The sequence below is a fragment of the Silurus meridionalis genome, chromosome 23 (genome assembly GCF_014805685.1).
Source record: "Silurus meridionalis isolate SWU-2019-XX chromosome 23, ASM1480568v1, whole genome shotgun sequence".
NCBI lineage: Eukaryota > Metazoa > Chordata > Actinopteri > Siluriformes > Siluridae > Silurus > Silurus meridionalis.
In genome coordinates, this window is record NC_060906.1 from 11,008,423 (window position 1) to 11,027,737 (window position 19,315).

Here is a 19,315-nt window from a genome sequence, read left to right on the forward strand (position 1 = left end):
CAGCAATAGTTTACCTTACTCCTAAATGTGCTTCCTCATGACAACACCCACTTTGTTTGCGCAGGTGAAGCCTTCGACTGAATCTCTCAGCTGTTTAAGGAGGGAAAAAGACAGACAGGAAAGGTTCAACCATGTCGTGCTGACATAGAATATACAGTATTGAATACCAATTCATGTATAGGAATTATTCCAGGTCTGGGACCGAATGTCATTTTTCATCAAGTTTTGGAAACGGTGTTGCATGCCTCTATTGAGGTCAAGGTTTTTCTTGCCAAAAGGGAGTTCCAAATTGATTTTCAAAGTACTTGCAAATAAAAGTTGGCTGTTACTCATTGACTTGTGTGTTTCACCACTCTTTCTGTCTAACCACACAAACCACAACACTTCCTGATCCTGGCTTTTCTTGCCATCCCAACGACTGTTCCAGAGATTTGGGTGGCCAATGTAAGCGTCGGCTTGTTTTTCTTGCTATTCACACATTTTACAACCTTTCGTAGAAGCCTTCTTAAGAGCTTCCGCTACACTTACAGACCGCTCATGTTTTTTTTGCTTTGATTTGGAAATCTGGGTTTATTTTCCATGCTGACATGTTTTGCAGGAGATGTGACTTTTTAACGATGCTAACAAGTTGCCCACTTTGGGCTCCATTCCCAGGTTGGCATCTCTTTCCTCCCTCCAAAAAAACACAGTGGCCTCTGCACTTCATAAATGTACCTTATATATCTGGTTATTTATTGGGTATGTGTGGTAAACCTCTGTGCTGTTGGCATGGCTTTGTGGTATAACTGACCACCGTTTGGACATCCATACTTATATATGTTTTGCATGTAATTAAGTTAATTCAGAATAATTTCACAATGAACTAATCACCAATCACTCATGTAATTATGTTAGCCACATAGATCCACATCTTATGAAGGATAAAAAAAAAAAAAAGCCAAATCACTAGCGCTTCATAAGAATTTCATATGCATGGATAGTTGCACAACAGTCTGCTATTACACTGCTATTAACTAATAATTTGGATTAAATATAATTTAACTTGAATCAATCAAAATTTGGAAGGTAAGTACATTAAAGGTGAGGATTTTTTTTTTTTTGTGGAGGGAAGAACATTTTCCTTTTAAGAGTGTTGTTCATTGAAGTTTGCAGAAGCGCACTCTGAAGTTTAGTTTATTTAAAGGATTTTAGCTAATGCTATTTAGAATGCATTGTCTCAAGCTTTAGACCCTGCTTTAGCCCTCACATTATGCTGAGCCGCTTGCCACAAACAGTCCTGTTTGCATGTAAAACCTACAGTGTATTTGTGTTTAGTTTGTAGATAAGATTCTTAAGCCTCTTTTTGATGTAGAATGACTGTTTATAAAAGTTTATCCTATCTAAATGTAACGTAGGTGAAGAAACAAAAAAAAAAAGTAAAATAAATTATATAATTAAATTAAACAGCACAGCATCTCGGGTAAGTCTGAGTGTGTGACGACATGCTCGGCGTGTGTTTGTGTGTTCTGCGCAGTCATGCTGCCCTCCATGGTGCTACACAAGTCTTCAATACAGCCGTACCAGCGCGGCTTCTACTGTACCGACGACAGCATTCGCTACACCTATAAGAGAAGCACCGTGCCCTCTTCCGTGCTGATGGCTGTGGGCGTCCTCCTGCCCCTTGCCAGCGTAAGTGCCCCGGCTGGTGGGCATTAGAATCGGGGCATGGTGCCGCGCGAGACTGGAAATGGCATGGCAGGCCGAGGCCTCTAAAAGAGTGATATGAGTTCATAGATTTATGTTAAAGATATTATATAAAGTAAATTGAACACCTATAAATAAGATTTATTAAAATTATAGAATAGATCTGAAAAGATACATATAGTGATATGGAAAACCCATTCACACAGGTGGCTCTCTTTCAGAGCTTAGTCCTCCATGCCAGATGTTCTCCTCTTTTTCTGGTGTATTCCATGGTTCTCGGCTGCTGTGTGTGCTGAACTGTGCCACCTCGCCTCCTTTGCGTGTGTCTTTCTGTTTGTCTGTGACTGACCTGAAGCATCTCTCTCTCTCTCTCTCTCTCTCTCTCTCTCTCTCTTTCTCTCTCTTTCCTTCTCGCTGTAGCTGCCCTGCCTTTCCTGTTAATCGAAACTAGCATGATCGAGCCGTATCATCGCGGGTTTTACTGCAGTGACCAGTCCATCCGGTATCCTTATAAAAACGGAGAAACCATAAGCGATGCCGTGCTCTGTCTCGCTGGCATTCTTATTGCCATCATGTCTGTAAGTGCTCCTCTTATATATGTATATATATATATATATTCAACATATCATCCTTAACCCCCACCCCCATAGAATTAGATCTTTACCCCTCCATTTAATAACAGCTAAAATAGTAAACTTTCGAAATCTATTCAAAATAACCAGTGACTTAATATCACAACGACTATACCCTATAACTATACCCGAACTAAACCATTCACATTTATCTGACAGAAAACCTTAACTTAATGTGAAAAAGTTCCTCATGGTCAGCGGCTTTTCTTCTTACTCATTTTATTCCATTTTGTTCTCCGTTGCTGTTTTTCCAGGGATTGCATATTGTGGTTTAAATTGTGATACTATTTAGTGAATGTTTTTATATATATATATATATATATATATATATATATATATATATATATATATATATATATATATATATATTTATGTATTAATTTGTACAATTTTTATTTTACAAATGTAACTTTTTTATTTATTTTATTTACAGCAGTATGAGGCTAACATTTATTTCTGGATTGCAATTTCTATTTGGAATGGCAGATCCAAGCCAGCCGATATACATAACCCTGCAGCTGCTGGGCTGCTGACTTCTCTTTATTAGATCCGAAAGGACTTTTAATAGCACTAGTTGACAGCTGAGGCTGGCTTCCTGAAATACAGGACACAGTTTTGGCAAAGAGCTGGGATACTTCAGCTTCTCTGATGTATTCTGGAAAAAGGATCATATAAAAGCTATAGCTTTATTGAACATAACGACACACAATATAGCAATCCTTAAGAAATGCATGGAGAAAGGATGTGAAATATGTACACATCTGTAAACCATTAATAGTGTCTCCAGTTTCAAAGCTATCACAATTATGAACAGACAAAAAAATTATTTAACAGTCATGCAAATATCCTATTCAGACCTCGATATTTAAATGATATGGCTGTTGTTTTTTTTTTTTTTTTAACATATTGATGTTCTGAATATGCATCTTCAGAACTCATTTTATTCTTTTTTTTGCTAATTAAATTGAGAAAAAGACTTTTTCGGGCATTGCAGTAAAACATGATTTCTATCAAAATGATGTAGTTAAATAAATTAATATCCCCTACATTTTAAGGACTTTTAAAACTAAATTAAGTCTTGTTTCCTTTTTAATTTATATTTATTATTATTATTATTATTATTATTAATAATCAAAAATAGCCTGGATGTTTTTCACTAGAGTGTGAAAAAGACAGAAAATTATCCAAAGAACAATGGCGATAAGTGGATCAGTGGGTTTTATTTGACTCTTAAACCGCTAAAAGTCAGTCAGTAGGTTTTAAAAAAAAAGTCATCATCACCACAGCTGTTACTTTTTTATTAAGGTCACTTTTAATTCCATTCCCATCACTAAATGTCACCACTTACAGGAGAGGCAGGTCATGCCCGATCTCATAAACCTGTTCTCCTGTTCCCCTCACTCATCTTTCTCCCTCTCTTTTTCAATCTCGTATCTCTCTCTTTCACACACCCCCACATGTAAGTGTGCATTCTTTACTAATTTTATATGCATGTACATCTAACACGCACTATGCATGTTCAAGACCTGACCATTATGAAGTTTTGTTATTAATATTACAAATCCAACAGGTGTTCTGATTTTTATTTTCTAAGCAAATGTGAGTAAATATCTGATGTTTCTCCCTGGCCTGCAGATTGTGATCGGAGAGTGCTATAGGATCCGTTACTTCAAACAGGGCTCACGGTCCTTTGTGGGAAACCCGTACATTTCTGCCCTTTATCGGCAGATCGGTGTGTTCATCTTCGGCTGCGCAGTCAGCCAGTCGTTCACAGACATTGCCAAGGTGTCAGTGGGGCGCATGAGGCCACACTTTCTGGATGTATGCAAGCCGGATTACACACAAATCAACTGCTCCGATGGCTACATCACTGACTACGTGTGCTTGGGTGATCAAAGTAGGGTGCAGGAGGCGAGGTGAGTCATGTAGCTCATAAATTCATTCACACACATACTTGCTTATACTTGCTCACTCAGTCAGTCAGTGACACACTCTTCCTCACTTCCATGTACGTTGTTTATCCTATTAAAAAATATCACTGAAAGGTCTTCTCATATCCACTATTCGGTTATCAAACTTTGGTGTGTTTAATTTATTGTTTATTTGGGCACATGTGTATTAGTTAGTTCTTAGGGTGTGATTGCTGTAAGATTTAATATGATTTACAATTTATTTGATCAAAACAAGCGGTGCAGTATGGATTTTAAGCACTTTGGACCATCTGAGCTGCTTGATAGCAAAATACACTATATGGACAAAAGTATTGGGACACCTGACTTTTCTAGCCATATGTATTTTCCCCCCAAACTGTTACCACAAAGTTGGAAGCACACAATTGTAAAAAAAAAGAAAAGAAAATGCATTGGATGAGGAGGTATTACATTCTTCATTCACTTTAATTAAGAGAACCAAGCTTGTTCCCACATGACAATGCCCCTATGCACAAAGCCAGATCCATGAAAATGTTGTTTACCTGAGTTGGAATGGAAGATCTTGAGTGACCACCTTTTGAACGCCTATTATATAAATAAAATCACTGACTACACCCCAGGCCTCCTCACCCTACATCAGTACCTGACTTTACTAATGCCCTTGTGGCTGCATGAGCACAAATCTCCACAAGCACACTCCAAAATCTAGTGAAACATCTTCCCTGAAGAGTGGAGGTTATTGTAACAGTAAATGGGGACTAAATGTGAAATGGTCAAAAAGCACATATGAATCGTATGCTCAGGTGTGTAAAAGTTTTTGAGTTTCAGGGGTCAAGAGATAAACTTTCTCTTGATCCAGTGCTTTGTTCTCTACTTTGTGTATTTTGTGTCTGCTTACATTTTCCATAGTTATATTTGTTAACAATGAAGGAAAAACCTTCATGCTTTCCAGCTGCACGCCATCCCGCACTCCCCTCAGCGGATCAGTCTGTCCTTTTTTTTCAGAATTAATGAGTATTGTGTAAAATTGAACCAGACCGAATAGAAAAACGAAAACAAAACTATGGATTGAAAATGAAGTTTCAAGAAGCAACACAGTGTTCTGTTGTTAATATCAGGATTACATGAGTTTTTTTTTGTGTTTTTAGGAAATCCTTCTTCTCTGGACATGCCTCATTTTCAATGTACACCATGCTGTATCTGGCTGTAAGTATATTTCAAAAGCCTATATATATATATATATATATGTGTATATATGTATGTATATAACCTATATGTATACACACACACACACACACACACACACACACGCACACACACATTGACCTGTTTTTCTGCTCCAATACTGATATGGATACAGTGTGTTTTGTCCTGTTTGGTGGTGATTTTATTTTTGCAGCTGCATAGACTTCCTCTGCTCCATTATCTTTCTCTCTTACATTTACTTTGAATCCCTGTCACTCTTTTTTTTTTTCTCTCTTTCGCTCCTTGCAACCTGTAGTGTTCAGGGGGTTGTTCTAACTGTCCCGCCAGTCTGAAATCCAATCGCACACAAACACGGATATCCTTTCCTGCTTAATCGTTTTTTTTATGTTTTTATATTGTACATCAAACTGGTTTCCTGTTTTCAGCTCTATTCTTTTAGTCTCACCTCAGGTATTGGGCCCACCCTGTTTTTCTTCTTTCTTCATTTCTCTTTTATTTTCCTCTGGATCCCATGTCACCACCTCCTCAGCTGTAGCCTTAGAGAGCACTGATGTAGGGCAGATGAAGTGTGGGTGCCAATGGTCCTGATCGCTAATGAATGCGGCCAGCTGTGCGTTCCCAGAGTTTAGAAAGATTAAGTGGGAGTGTGAGAAAGGGCAGAATGTGGCAGGAGCATAGCTGGGATAGTGTGTGTATGTGGCCAGAGGGCCAATAGGGGTGGGGAAGCTGGTTTAACTCAGACAGCAATCACCTTAACATGCTCCGAACAGTCATTAAACTAACGTGTGACTTTGACAGCTTTGTGGGCCTCACAGACCTGACAGTGTTTCATGACAGAAGTGATTGGCTTTCCATCTAGTGCACTATTAGCAAAGTGATTAAGCTAGGAGTAGAGGACAAGTGCATAGAGCATGGATGCTCACTCTTAGAATAGCCAAGAAACCAATGTAATTAATATCTAATCACTGGCAGAATATCTGCCAAATATATATATATATATATATATATATATATATATATATATATACATTTAAATATTTGATATATGTATATAACCCTTATTTAAATACAGTGAGTGTAAATCTGAAATGGTGTATGTAGTATGTATGTTAAACAAATTATAAAAAAGCATTAAGCCAAAATGATATACAGTGATCAGCAAAAAAGTAGGATACAATCTGTCTCATGCATTTCCCACCTTGGATAGGCTCTGGATTCAATGTGATCCTGATCAGAATTAAGTGCTTACTGAAGATAAATGAATGAATGGATGAAGCTGAAAAATGATAAGTTGATAGAGGTTGACAGTAGGGAATAACTTCATATCATAAGCAAGCTTGTATTTCTTCCTTCTCTGCTGTTGGTTTTTAGTCCATGGGAGACATGACTCCATCCTTTGCTGTCACTCTTTCCATCGTATTTACATCTGCTATTCACACAAGCAGAAATCCCCTCTGTCTGAAAACCCCATTATCTCTTCTCACGTCCTACATAAGACACGTGACTGTGTTACTTTCCAGTGAAATTTCCATCCGACAAAAAAAAACTGTATTATAACACACACCGAATATTTTTCCATTTCTTCTATGAACTGAGTGACAGGAAATGCAGTGCATGTAATCATTTTGTCTTAACATGTCTTAGCGTTTGTTTTGTATTCTTGCCAGGTTAATTTTTTTACCTTGTCAGTTAGAATAACATTTTCCTGGCACGATTTTTGTCGATGCTAATTTTTAAAGGGAATGTTACGCATCATCATCTAACCAGCCTGATGATCAATAGCTTATTCGGTAAAGCAGTCTCTAGGGATTTCTCAACTTTTGGGATCTGGTTTGAGGCAGAAGAAAGCATCCATGTAGTGCCAAAAAATGACACATCAACTTGTAGAGTATTAGGAAATGACTGGCGACTGTCAGAGAGAGTGTCATAGCTGGATGAAGGAGTGAAATTGCAGAGATGGCCATTGAGGTGATTGCTCTTGTTCATCACTTCCTGTGTTGGAGTTACATTAATGAAGATGCTGGTTCATTGTGTTGCTTTCTTGATGGGTAGGCTGACCTTAGATGAAAATGTGGTGAACCATGGCTGAAAAGTCAGACTGACCCGTATCAGAGAGCAAAACAAACTGATTGCATAGTGCTATGAGAAAAACAGCTTTAATCACACTCTTTCTTTTTGCAAATGTACTCCCTTTACATGCTTTTCCATTTAACAGGCTCTCACCAAAATAGAAAGGAAAATTCCACCAATAGGTCCAAATATTTACTGTATGGCTTTAGGGCTTGTTAATGGTTATGCGTGGAGTCCAAGGAGTTTTAACTGTTTAAAAATACACTTTTCTCTTTTCCACTGCGCCTTCCAGACCCCCTCAACTGACCCTCTAATGCCTTACATGGTGTATCTCATCGTGCGATCCACTTGCCTGCAGGGCATGCATGCATGGTACGAGACAGAGTAGTCTAAGAAGACAAAGCATGTTATCTCCTGGACGAGTGTGTTATGTCTCAGCTTCGTGTGTGTGTGTGTCTCTGTATGTGTGTTACACCACACCCTGGGATAAGAGTATCATGACACTTTGTCTTCCATCCACACCCAGCTCCTCATGGATTTTAGGAGATCAAGGGACCGGAACACTGGGTGTATGTGTGTCTTGGTGTCCTCACCACGTTGACATTATCAGAACTTTGATAGCTAAGGGCCTCTATCTGAGCTTGGCATGAGTGTGTCTTTAAGCACACTCTGTTATCAACCAGCAGAAAGAGAGACTGTAGGTTACCCTGCAGGGATGCTCCACCATCACCATTGAGTCTTTAATGTACCAGAATGATCGTCTCCAAGCCTAGACGCGTCACTCTGCTAGGCTAAAATCTGCTTAACTATTCCCTAGCACCATTTCTGGAGCAACTTTTTCCCTAGCTAATTGCGCTGTTTGATATTGTTGCTTGACATACAGTTTTATAAGTTCAGCTTTAACATTAGATGTGGTTTGTGGTAGTTAGACAGGTCACATTTTTGCTTCTTTGTTTGTATGTTAATCTGTTCACGGTGTGTACTATCCCAAGGGTTTGGTTGATTTGTTTGTTTTGTGGTCAGTTGTTTATGTTCAAGAAAATTCCAGGCATTGTGTAGCATTTTTAATGATAGCCAGTAGGGACTAGCATGTAAGAGACATAGCGAACATGAGATATCTTCCATCATGTTACATGTAAAAAAAAGTTTTATCTTCAGTGAAGTTTACTAGTGTTCCCTATTGTTTAAACATGCTCCTTTGCAGTACATATGACAAAGGAATTGCCTTCTCAAACCATCACAAGTAAAACTTTTTCTTCAGAACTGAACTGTTTTAAAGAATATATGCCTTGCTTTGTCAGTTTTATGACCTTACACTACTGAATCTCTCTGCACAGGGTGCAGTTATTTGGATCGTTTTTTATTTCCATGAGAGTTTGTTCAAATGCTTTATTTACGTGTTTGTGAGATATTTGGTGTTTATGGGTAATGACAGGGTTTCTAATGAAAGTAGGTAGAACCATTTAAAGCAATAAATGCTTACGGAGCACTTTTTGCACAAATCCAGTAAGTGCTGCTTTTCCTGGAATGAAAGATGTTCTCGGATTGTTGAGTTGGAAAAAAAAACAGTTTCATATTGAACAGCAATCGATACATAGAATTTGTTTTTCTTTCTGTTTTAGTAAAAAGGTGCATTTTCTTTCCTTTGGAATGTAAAGGTGTTCCATTTGGAAGAAAAGCAGTCCAAGAAAGCCAGGCTAGATGAAGATTTTTCCCAGTTGCTGAGTCAGCATGCTGTAATACTGTATTTGCTTGGCCATTTCATGCTATAACATGAATGGATAATAGCTTAGTGCCAATTACATTAATCTGTCTGCAACACGCTGAGTGTGTGTTAGTTACTAGTACACAGGCCCAATAGCAGCTGTTTGGGAACCGAAGATTAGCCGACTTGTGGGTTGTTTTCTGTATGCAAAGCGATTTAGTATTGTGTTCGGTGAATGAAATGAAATCTTTTCATGCGTTATACAGATACAAAAATAACATTTTTAGCATATGGATTACTATTTGGCCCACGGTGATTAGCGAGCTCCACCCATCCTGACCTCACCAGAGAACTACAAGCGGTGAGGAAACTCCATTTCCAAACATCCGTAGGGAGGGATCCTTTCCTTCTGGTACACAATGGCAGCGATGTGAATGGCAAATCATTCAGGAAGACAAAACTGACCTCGTCCACACCTTAGCTGGCAATCTTTCATGTTCCTGTGCTATTGTTTGTTTTGTCTGACACTTTGGTCTTCACTCTTTGTCTGATATGATGTGGGTGTGATGGGACTTGGTTAACAGTTCACCTCCATGACTTGCATACAGGAAATAGCCTTTTTTTATGCCACTGATAAGATGTGCAGCGTCTGGATGGTGAATGCAGGAAAAGAATGCCGTTCACACTGACCCGTCTGTGAGATTCCTCTGTTGGGGCTTTTTAACGCCCTACTACGTCATCCCCTTACTGGACCCCCCCCCACCTGCTACTTCCTCATTTCTTGCTCTCTCATATGACTGGTGTTTTCTTCATCCTGTTCCCAGAAGATAAATTCTGTCTCAAGATATTTAGGTCAAGGAGACTAGAAATGATGGCGAAAATCCGGCCAAGGTTTATGATATATATCCCTTGTGGAAAAAGTTTGAAAAACTGCAGAAAGCAGAAAAACAACATTTTCAAAAAATCTCATTTATTATTTTTATGTACATGAAAGAGTGTTAATTGTTCAGTTTGTAGTATAGTGTAGTATTTTTTTGTTTGAAATATGTGTGGGTTTGCCCCTCTTAGTTTGTAAAGCTGTGTAGAAAGAATTGTTCCTTACTGCTGTTTTTCCTCTACCTAACAAAAAAATATATACATTATTCAATATATACATTACTGTATATATAATAAATATACAATACTCTATATACCCATGTTTAATGTTTTTTCCCTCTGTCTCTTCCTCCAGTTCTATCTGCAGTCTCGGTTTACGTGGCGTGGCGCTCGTCTCCTAAGGCCACTGGTCCAGTTCACTCTTTTGATGATGGCCTTCTACACCGGCCTATCTCGTGTTTCAGACCATAAGCACCATCCCACTGACGTGCTTGCTGGATTTGTACAAGGAGCGCTGGTGGCCTACTGCATAGTAAGTACACTCTGCCTGTTATCCAATCATTTTTTATCACGACTTAACAATGGAACTTTGGTTGGTTAATACTTGCAAATATTTTCATTAAATGTCATATCACATCCAGCGTATCAAATACCAGCATATCAAGTTGCAATATCATTTCATATGCCAGGGCAAAATAGATGTGTTTGTGCAGAGGTAAGTGTAAAATTAATACGCAGATAATGTGACAAGTAGAACTGTAGCTATCGATTATTTTAGTATTCAAGTATTCTAACGATTATTCCATCAATTAATTGAGTTATCGGATAAGAAGTAAATTTTTTAAATATATATAAATAACATTACTAAATATATAAGAGAAAAAACAGATTTTCCTTTATTATTATGTTATTGCTTAAATTACGTACAAGAATATCTGTGAAAACTAAACCCAATTAGTGCATTAAATTGCCATATTACATCAAAATGCAAATACAAATATAAAAAATTATAATAATATAAATTTAAATATAAAAATCTATTTCAAATTACTTAAAAAAAAAGGTGGACATACTGCACCGTGCTTTCTTTGTGTTTTAGTTTAAAATGTTCGCAAACTTTGTTATTTTCTTTGGTTTAAATCTTCTCCCCGCCCGTCGCTTTTTTCTCCCCGAAGAATTTTTCATTCTTCAGCACCTTCTGTATTTACCTGTCCGGAGCAGTCCGGAGTTTAGCAGATGGTGCGTCAGAAATAATGGTCCGTGGGGAATCACAGTGCTCCGTGTGCAGTTAAATGGACTAAACAAAGTGTTTTGTATTTGAATTACCCTAGTAAAAGGGAATAAAGTTACCTTTGCCAAAGTAATCTCAAGCATTATTTCACATTTTAAATAAAGCAGTATAGAAATTAATATTTAACTACTCAGAATTTGTGTCACATTACGACACTCTCGACACCGTTTGCTTCGGCAGCCTTAACAGCAGATGTCATGCCCACAAACACAAACCACGTGCTGAGAGTTTCTGTGACTCTTTGCTCTCTTTCTGTTGTGTTTTTTATTTCTGTTTTTTTTTTTACAAAATACTATTCCCAATAAGAATCTTTTATCGTAAAATTCTCTTTGTCTTCTTATTCGCCGGAAGTGTCATGTGGTGAGCTTTTTACTTGCCACAATGAGGCGCATTCAAGAGTTGCATTATCATTGGCTGTTTTTCTCCTCATGTCAAAGTGAGGACAGAAGACTATTCGGAGTCTGGAAACCAAACCACTGGATACAGACCAGTACATTCCCCAGAACATACCCTCTCCTTTATTCAACCCCTATTTGTCTGTTTCTTTCTCCTTTTCTCAGTAAACAAATTTTTTTTTTTCAGCTCAGAAAGGCTAAGACATAAGAACATTAATTATTGGTGAACCAGTAGGGCACGAGGCCACGGAAGCACCACAACCCCAAATCATCCTTAACTTTGTCCACCTCATAACTGCCTTCACATTGCCTCTGAACAGGGGGCCAAAGGCAAACATGGAAATTGTTAGTGGCATTTAAATGAAAAGTGCTTTCACAGAAACTCAGTTGGCGATTACAAAATCCTGGCAAATTATTCTGTTGCTCTAATTGTACCAGGTCGTTTGTCAGGGGTTGGCACATCCTGGCACATTTGTGTTGAACTACATTACCCAGAAAGCACAGAAAATTTGTCTAAACATAAAATCCTTTCTAAAGGCAACACTTTTATGAACATATTTTTTTTCATAGAGCAAAAAATCACTCAAAACCCTTGCTTTTTTTTGGTACCACAGAAACACATTTTTTTCCCCAAGATAGTTTTTCTTTTTAACTACTGCTTTTAACAGTATTTTGTCTATTAAAATAAAGCTCGTCAAATAATATATAACGGGCACATCTATGGCAATGCGAGCACCACTAGAACATGTTAAAAGAAAGAGTGAGAGCACAGCCTTGTAGATTAAGGCGTCTGTGCGTTTTTTTTATGACCTTGCACTGGAATCTCTCCCACTCCCCTCTTTTCCCTCTGCCTGTTCCACTGCACTCACACGCACACATCTGCAAACATTTTGGAAGCCCAATTAGAGTATCTCTAACAAGAGTTCAGTGGGAACATATGGGAAGGACATACGGTGCACGTGGCCGCTGAACAAATGAAAACACAGCCAGGATCTAATGTTTAATGTAAAAGTTTTATAGAATCACATGCTGGGTTGTTCTGTACCATATCAGGGCGTGAAGATTCTAAATGTCAAAGCCAACCATTTCTCCTTGTTTACATCCATCTTATATGTTTGTGCTGGTGTTTATTCTTGAGTGAATTAATTTTTTTTTATAGATAGGATGCTTGTATAGAAAAAAAATCCCTTATTCTTGATTTGATACCAAAGCAACAGGCTTTAAAGCGGTGAGACAGGCTTTGAAGTGGTGAGTCCTGCCTTTTAAGTGGTGTGTTCTGGTGAGCTTTGGCAGTGGTGCAGAGCTGCTGACAGGCTTGACGTCTGCTCCTCATTAGTTCGGATCAGCTCATATGGCACACGGAGTCGGAAGTTGACACTCAGAGTACCGTCAATCCGCTGGTCGTTGCTTGATGAAAGGAAACCCAGACGTGGATCTCCTTGGGTTGCATCTATAAACAATAAAGGAGCTCTAAATCCTCCTCAGTTCCTCAAAATTCTCCTCAGGTTTTGCATATACACACACACACACACTTGAATATGAAGTCTATAGACTGTGGGCTATTTTCACAAGAGCCCAGGGCTGCCTGGTTTATGTTTTGTCTGACAAAAGCCCATTTAAGTCACCTTTCTTTAGACGGCCGTCACATCCTTCTGCTCTTCTGCCCACAGAATGATGTGATTTTATCAAAGCTGACCCAATTTCTAAGAAGAGAAGAGATTGTCATAGACACCAGTCATGCCTCAGTTTAGAAGTGCATCTTGCAGAAAGTTAATGGTAGAGGGGAAACAGCTGGAGGGGAATGCATTAAATGCCTTTTCCTCTTTGCTTCTCTCCATCTCTCCACTCTCGCTCTACATGCTCCTCCTCTCCTTTTTGCACTTCCTGACCTTCAGTATCCCAGCTTTCCTCTAGAGTGCTAAGGGTCATGGTCAGTGTTCCGGACTCATGTTCCTTCACTGATAAGGGTTTAAGACAGAGTTCTTCTCCAATGGTCTGTGTGCAGAGGTAGATATCCTGATAGCCTATCGTCTTTTTCCATATGTCTGCCCATTTTGGCTTGTCTGGTATTTTTTCCAACATTTACAGCTCTCTTTTGAGCCATGATAGGCAGGGGAGGCAGTGCAGAGCCAAAAATAATGTGTCTGTTTATGTAAAGTTGAGGAAATTTTAACAGCATTATTAAAGTCGGCCCAAGTTAAACACTGGATAAATATGTTCCAAACACTGATGCTGTCTTTACAGTCGTTACACATCTGCACTTTCACACTCCTTTGCATACAAATACAGTCTAAATTAAACACTAAGAAGACCACACACGCAATTAGTTTATCATTAGCATTAATCCCACGCTCAATAGTTTTGTCCATCTTTGTACACTCCGCTCTTGCAAAGTATGTGTTAGAAAGATGAGATGCAAAATATTTTTATATTCTAGCAGATACACTTTCTAAAAAATTATTTCCAACACCCCCTGGCACAATGTTTAGATTGTTTACAATTAATTTTGGTACTTCCTGACTGACCGTGTGTGACTCAGATGCTATAAAGTCTGCACTTCTAACTGCCGCATGGTTGAATTTCACCGGCATGAAATTTATAATTCATATTTGATTATCCAAATATAGAAAATAGGCCTCTCTCTTTGCACCCGCTTGGCTGTTTGTTAAAAAAAAAAGTCTAAACTGGAAACCAAACAGCCTTAATTTCTGAGAATTAATGCTTACAAAACTGTACTTATGAGTAATATAGCATCATTTTCCTAAGAAAAAAAACTAAGGCACCATTTCTTAGTGTTTCAAATCGGCCAAATGAATGAGTGGAAAACTTCTTTTGGCTAAAAGAAAAACTCATTTACGGCTTCATGATCTTTGAAATCGTTGGCTTGAAAGCATGATTGAGTTCCAAACTTATTCAGTGTTTAAAACTATCCAGACATACAGTAGGTACGCTTTTTAATATTTAAATAGTGTACAAAAGCATCAGGCATACACATTTTCCACTCTATTAATAGGTTTCCGTTGGGACAGTATTAAAGACACACTCCTGCATGCTTACATGTAAATACACACAAGCCGCACTGGTTCCTGTTGCTGATGAGGCATTTCAAACACAATGGGCTAACAGTACAGAGGAAGAACACTTTCACATGGAAGGGTCTCGCCACAGGAAGCACTCCCTCCATGATGAAGCTTCATTACTGCTTAGGGTCAGAGGACAGAGGTCGTAGTGTTAGTCTTTTGTGTAATAGAATGGCTCGTCTGCCACAGAGCTATTATATACTCATGAGCTCATTACTATCATATGTACTCTTCTGAGGAATAATGGCATACACATACAATTAGTGAGGGGATTTTTTGTGCCAGTTTTCTGATGTCATTTGTACTTGTGTCTAAAGGTCACATAGAAAATGGCATGATCTAATCATGAACATTTGTATCTTCGTGGCTGCCCTTTCTAAAGTGTGCAGACTCAAACTATGGCAAAGCACTCTCTGTGTGTGAAGAGACAGACAAAGATATAGAGAGAGATTGGTTTCAATTATCCACCATTATAAAAGACACATTGTTATAAATAATAGCAAGGAACACTCCCTCAGTCAAAACCTGTACCCTTTTTAAAATCTAAAACTGGAACAGTTGAAGGCTTATATAAGTCATAGGCCAAAAAAGGGAAATCCTTTTTTTAGCTGTGCCATGTTTCCCTTCTGCTATTTCCCTGCTACGATGTGGCATTACTGATAGCATGACAGGAAATGTAAAAAAAAAAAAAAAAACTTGCCAGTTGAATTATGCATATATTTCCTATTATACAGTTTCTGTCTACTTTATGTGTGTGCACGTGTGTGCAATGGCAGGCTTGTTGGAATCTGTTACTGCTATTAGCATTTCACTCATCTGGATCCCAGGCTTTAGTCAAATACATGGGTGTGGATGACTAAATGTGACGAAAGCCACTTCATCTAACTCTATCTCATGTACAGTTGAAAGAAATCTAGTAAAAAAGTAATGCTTTTGTTGGATTTGATGCAAATTGAGTCAGAAAAAAACACAAAACCATGTTGCACATCGCTCTCACCTTAACCGTAACCTTTCATAAACTATGTTGAAATCGCAGAAATGTATACTTTTAACATTGTGTACTGTAAACTGGCTTTTGTGAATTGCAGAGTGTGTTGGCTTCATCTTTACATCAGCTCTGCCAGAAGCACTAAATCATCTGGACTTTTCCAAGCCGAAATGTCAGACATTCATACTCCATTTGGCCTTATAAGCCAGTCCAGGTGGGGAATTAGATCACTGGTTTGACCTTCAAGACTCCTTAAGTATCCTTCTGGAAGTGCTTGGCTTGCTGCCACATGCACAACTATTATTCCCCCCCTATTTTCCTGTTACACCAGTGATATCATTGGGCCATACGTTCATGGCTGGCAGGCGATATCTTCTCCTTTCCACAACACCTCTTACACATGGTTCACTCGGACTTCACTTGCTTCAAGGAGGCCCAGGGAAATAAGTTCAGGCATTTTGTCTTTCCTTGTGACTCAGTGATTTTGAAAGACTATTGTGGTTGGACCGTGATTATCAGAGTATGAGCTCAGAGAAGGAAGTAGCTACGTTAGAGCTGCTGAGGTCATAAGCTGATAACGTTTTTAAAAGCCCCATCTGAACTAAGTTTTGACTCATAAAAATTATATATCATTTCACTATTTAGTGGTGGACTAATACCTAACAACATGTACATGTTATATTTAAGATTGCTGCTTTGTATGGGTACAGCTTGTGGTCGCTTTAGGCTTTATTTTAACAATACTTTTGTTTTCTTTTGTCTCTTCTGTAGGTCTTCTATGTGTCGGACCTATTTAAGCCCAAAGACAAGACCGTCAGTCCTCCACCTTCACCCATCAAGAAAGAACTCCTACCCTCAACTGACATCATAGACAGGAACAACCATCACAACATGGTGTGAGAGGAGAACATGGGAGGAAGCATCCCTAGAATTCCATCATACCGTTTGAAGAACCTGAAGAGCCACCTGTGAATAAAGAGAAGCAGCATTTTAGCTGCTGCTCTCTCTTTCTCTCATCTGACAGTAGAATGTAGAGGCAGGAGACAGAGACTTTTTTTTTTTTTTTTTACTATTGAGACTCTTTATTTTTGTACTTTTACAAACCTTGCTGTTTCTTATTTGAGCCCAATTTATGAATGCTAAACAATCATAAGAAAAGTCAATTATTTTTGGGAGTTTGTTCCTAAAGCAGCAGAGACTAAATGTGCATATAACCCTCAATGGAGTTAAATGCAGAAAGAATACAAGGGCCACATTAATAATGGGGCAGAAGGAAAGCAAAACAAGTACTAATGAATGAATGGATGCATGGAAAATGAATGAAGATTGTGACTGTAAGTGTGACTGGTCATGTGACGCCTGCTCTCTCTTTCTCCCTCTCTCTTACTCTTTATATTATAACCCCTTTTCCTCTCTTGTCTCCAAGGCCTTTTGCCAGTATAAGACAACAAATTCCTTAGTTAGGAATGATACTTTATTACCTGCAAAGTTACTAGCACAGATATATTAACAAAATTAAGAAATAATAACTTATAGCACTATATTCGATCATTATTAAAAAAAAAACGTCACCACTCGCTATCTGGGCGGTTTAGCTCTGAGGACTCTCGATGAGGTTTAGTGTTAGACTAAATACCAGTTGAACTCTTACACTGTGGTATGTGGGGGTCCTGCAGAATCTAGTGAACTACACATATCATTATGATATGCTGACACTCCTAAGCACTAGACCTATCCTGGCTGTCTAAAGCTATCCACACAGAGGCCAAGCTCCAAGGGATGTTGCATTTTAGTGGGGTTTTAAGGGAAGGGATGGGGGGAATGGGCTGTAGATAACAAAAGGTAGTCCAATTTTAATAGTGAAATAGTGAATAAAAAAATTATGTAGGTAAGAAAGCATGGCAGAGCCATGCATCTGCCTCCACTGGGTGTGACTTGTGCTGGGAAAGATGGGATGCAGGCAGGCAGGTTGAGTCCAATCGACTGCACGGGCTTGGCACATTTCATTTTTGGATGGGTGAACGAGTCTCTTCTGCTGGCTGGTATTGATTTTTCTCCCTTCCAAACACATAATCACTCAACAGCAGTGCCAACTGTATTAATAGCCAGGGATGGTGTTAATGAAATTGCCTGCCAGAACTCCCATCCAACCCAACATGTTTAAGGTGTGGGGTCCCACCACACTCAGTGCCACATTTTGTGTGTGTGTGTGTGTGTGTGTGTGTGTGTGTGTGTGTGTGTGTGTGTGTAAGTGTGTACAGTATGAGTGAGATTCTGTGTATGTGTGTGTCTCACTGTGTTCCTGCACATAGTCCCTGCCTCTGTGCAGAAGACTGTTACCATGTGAAGAAAAAAAATGGAAGAAAACTGTGGATTTATTTTCTTTAAATGCCTCTTGGGCCTTTTCTTATCTTAAAACAAAGTCTACTGTTCTCACTAACACATGTACAGTGCTGCCAGATTAGTTTACATACCAGTATAGTGTATTATCTACACAATGCCACCCAGACTCTAAACAAGTTGCACATCCCTCATGTTGTCTAGTCCGTCCTATCATTTCAGCAAACTGTTTTCTCTCTCTCTCTCTCTCTCTCTCTCTCTCTCTCTCTCTCTCTCTCTCTCTCTTAAATATATAAATAATGTATAGATCACTAAAATTAACTATGTAAAATATTATTTCTGAACATATTTAGATATATCCACTATAAAGAAAAACAGTGTCATGACCTGTGTTATTTACAAATTGCTGCTTCACCAAGCATTGATTGACAATTTTTTTCTGTATTTAGCTTACTAAACTATTGTAGATTTGTCATATTAAGTTTTTTAAAGAACTACACCTACAAAAATGTATCAAATTTCACTATTAATATTTTTGTATTGTCTCATTGTTTTGTACAAAAGAAATAATAGCAATTTTTTTTCTGCTAAATGTACCTAGATCTAATACATGTGTTATGAAATAAAAAAAAATGCTTATTATGAACAGAAAGTATTACGTGATTGTTTAAGTAATAAGGGTGTTAATGTTCACTCTAGCGTAACACACTTTGAAAGAGTGCATGACTTCACTGTTTTTGGCAGTGTGCTACAGAGTGTGTGGCTACCAGTGTTATGGTCTCTGAGGGCAGTTTTAAAGACAGTGTGTCTGACTTGTTGCAGTAAATTTGCTTTCAGATTTGTTACAGAAAGGGGCTGGGATTAAAAAAAAAATTTTTTTTTATCTGTTTACACCTCTATAACCTACAGTATCCCCGGGATAGATGTAAGAACCGATCAAGCACAAAACATTGGACACAGGACCATGGTGAGTCATAAATGTGTGTCAAAAAAAACTGCAGCCAAGAGCACAAGTGTGCCAGGGTTGAGCTTGAGGTCTTGGCAAAAACGAAGGTACAGATAGATCATAGTGGTGGCATCTGGAGCAGTTCTGAAGAAGCAGGCTGGCACTGCCACCA

At 38.5% G+C, this 19,315-nt stretch overlaps 1 protein-coding gene across 2 annotated transcripts in view; it reads left to right on the forward strand.

The window, feature by feature from the left end:
• The window catches only part of plpp3 (phospholipid phosphatase 3), a 32,807-nt gene extending 13,964 nt beyond the window's left edge, over nt 1-18,843 (forward strand). The window contains exons 2-6 of one of the 2 annotated variants that reach the window (XM_046836181.1): nt 1,514-1,668; nt 3,951-4,231; nt 5,395-5,452; nt 10,459-10,635; nt 16,629-18,843. In XM_046836181.1, the coding sequence (XP_046692137.1) occupies nt 1,514-1,668; nt 3,951-4,231; nt 5,395-5,452; nt 10,459-10,635; nt 16,629-16,757 (800 nt within the window). In that variant the 3' untranslated portion in view covers nt 16,758-18,843. Of the gene's footprint in view, nt 1-1,513; nt 1,669-2,103; nt 2,262-3,950; nt 4,232-5,394; nt 5,453-10,458; nt 10,636-16,628 lie in introns of both variants that reach the window. The other variant, XM_046836180.1, reaches the window with a different exon arrangement.
• The last annotated feature ends 472 nt before the right edge of the window (nt 18,844-19,315 follow it).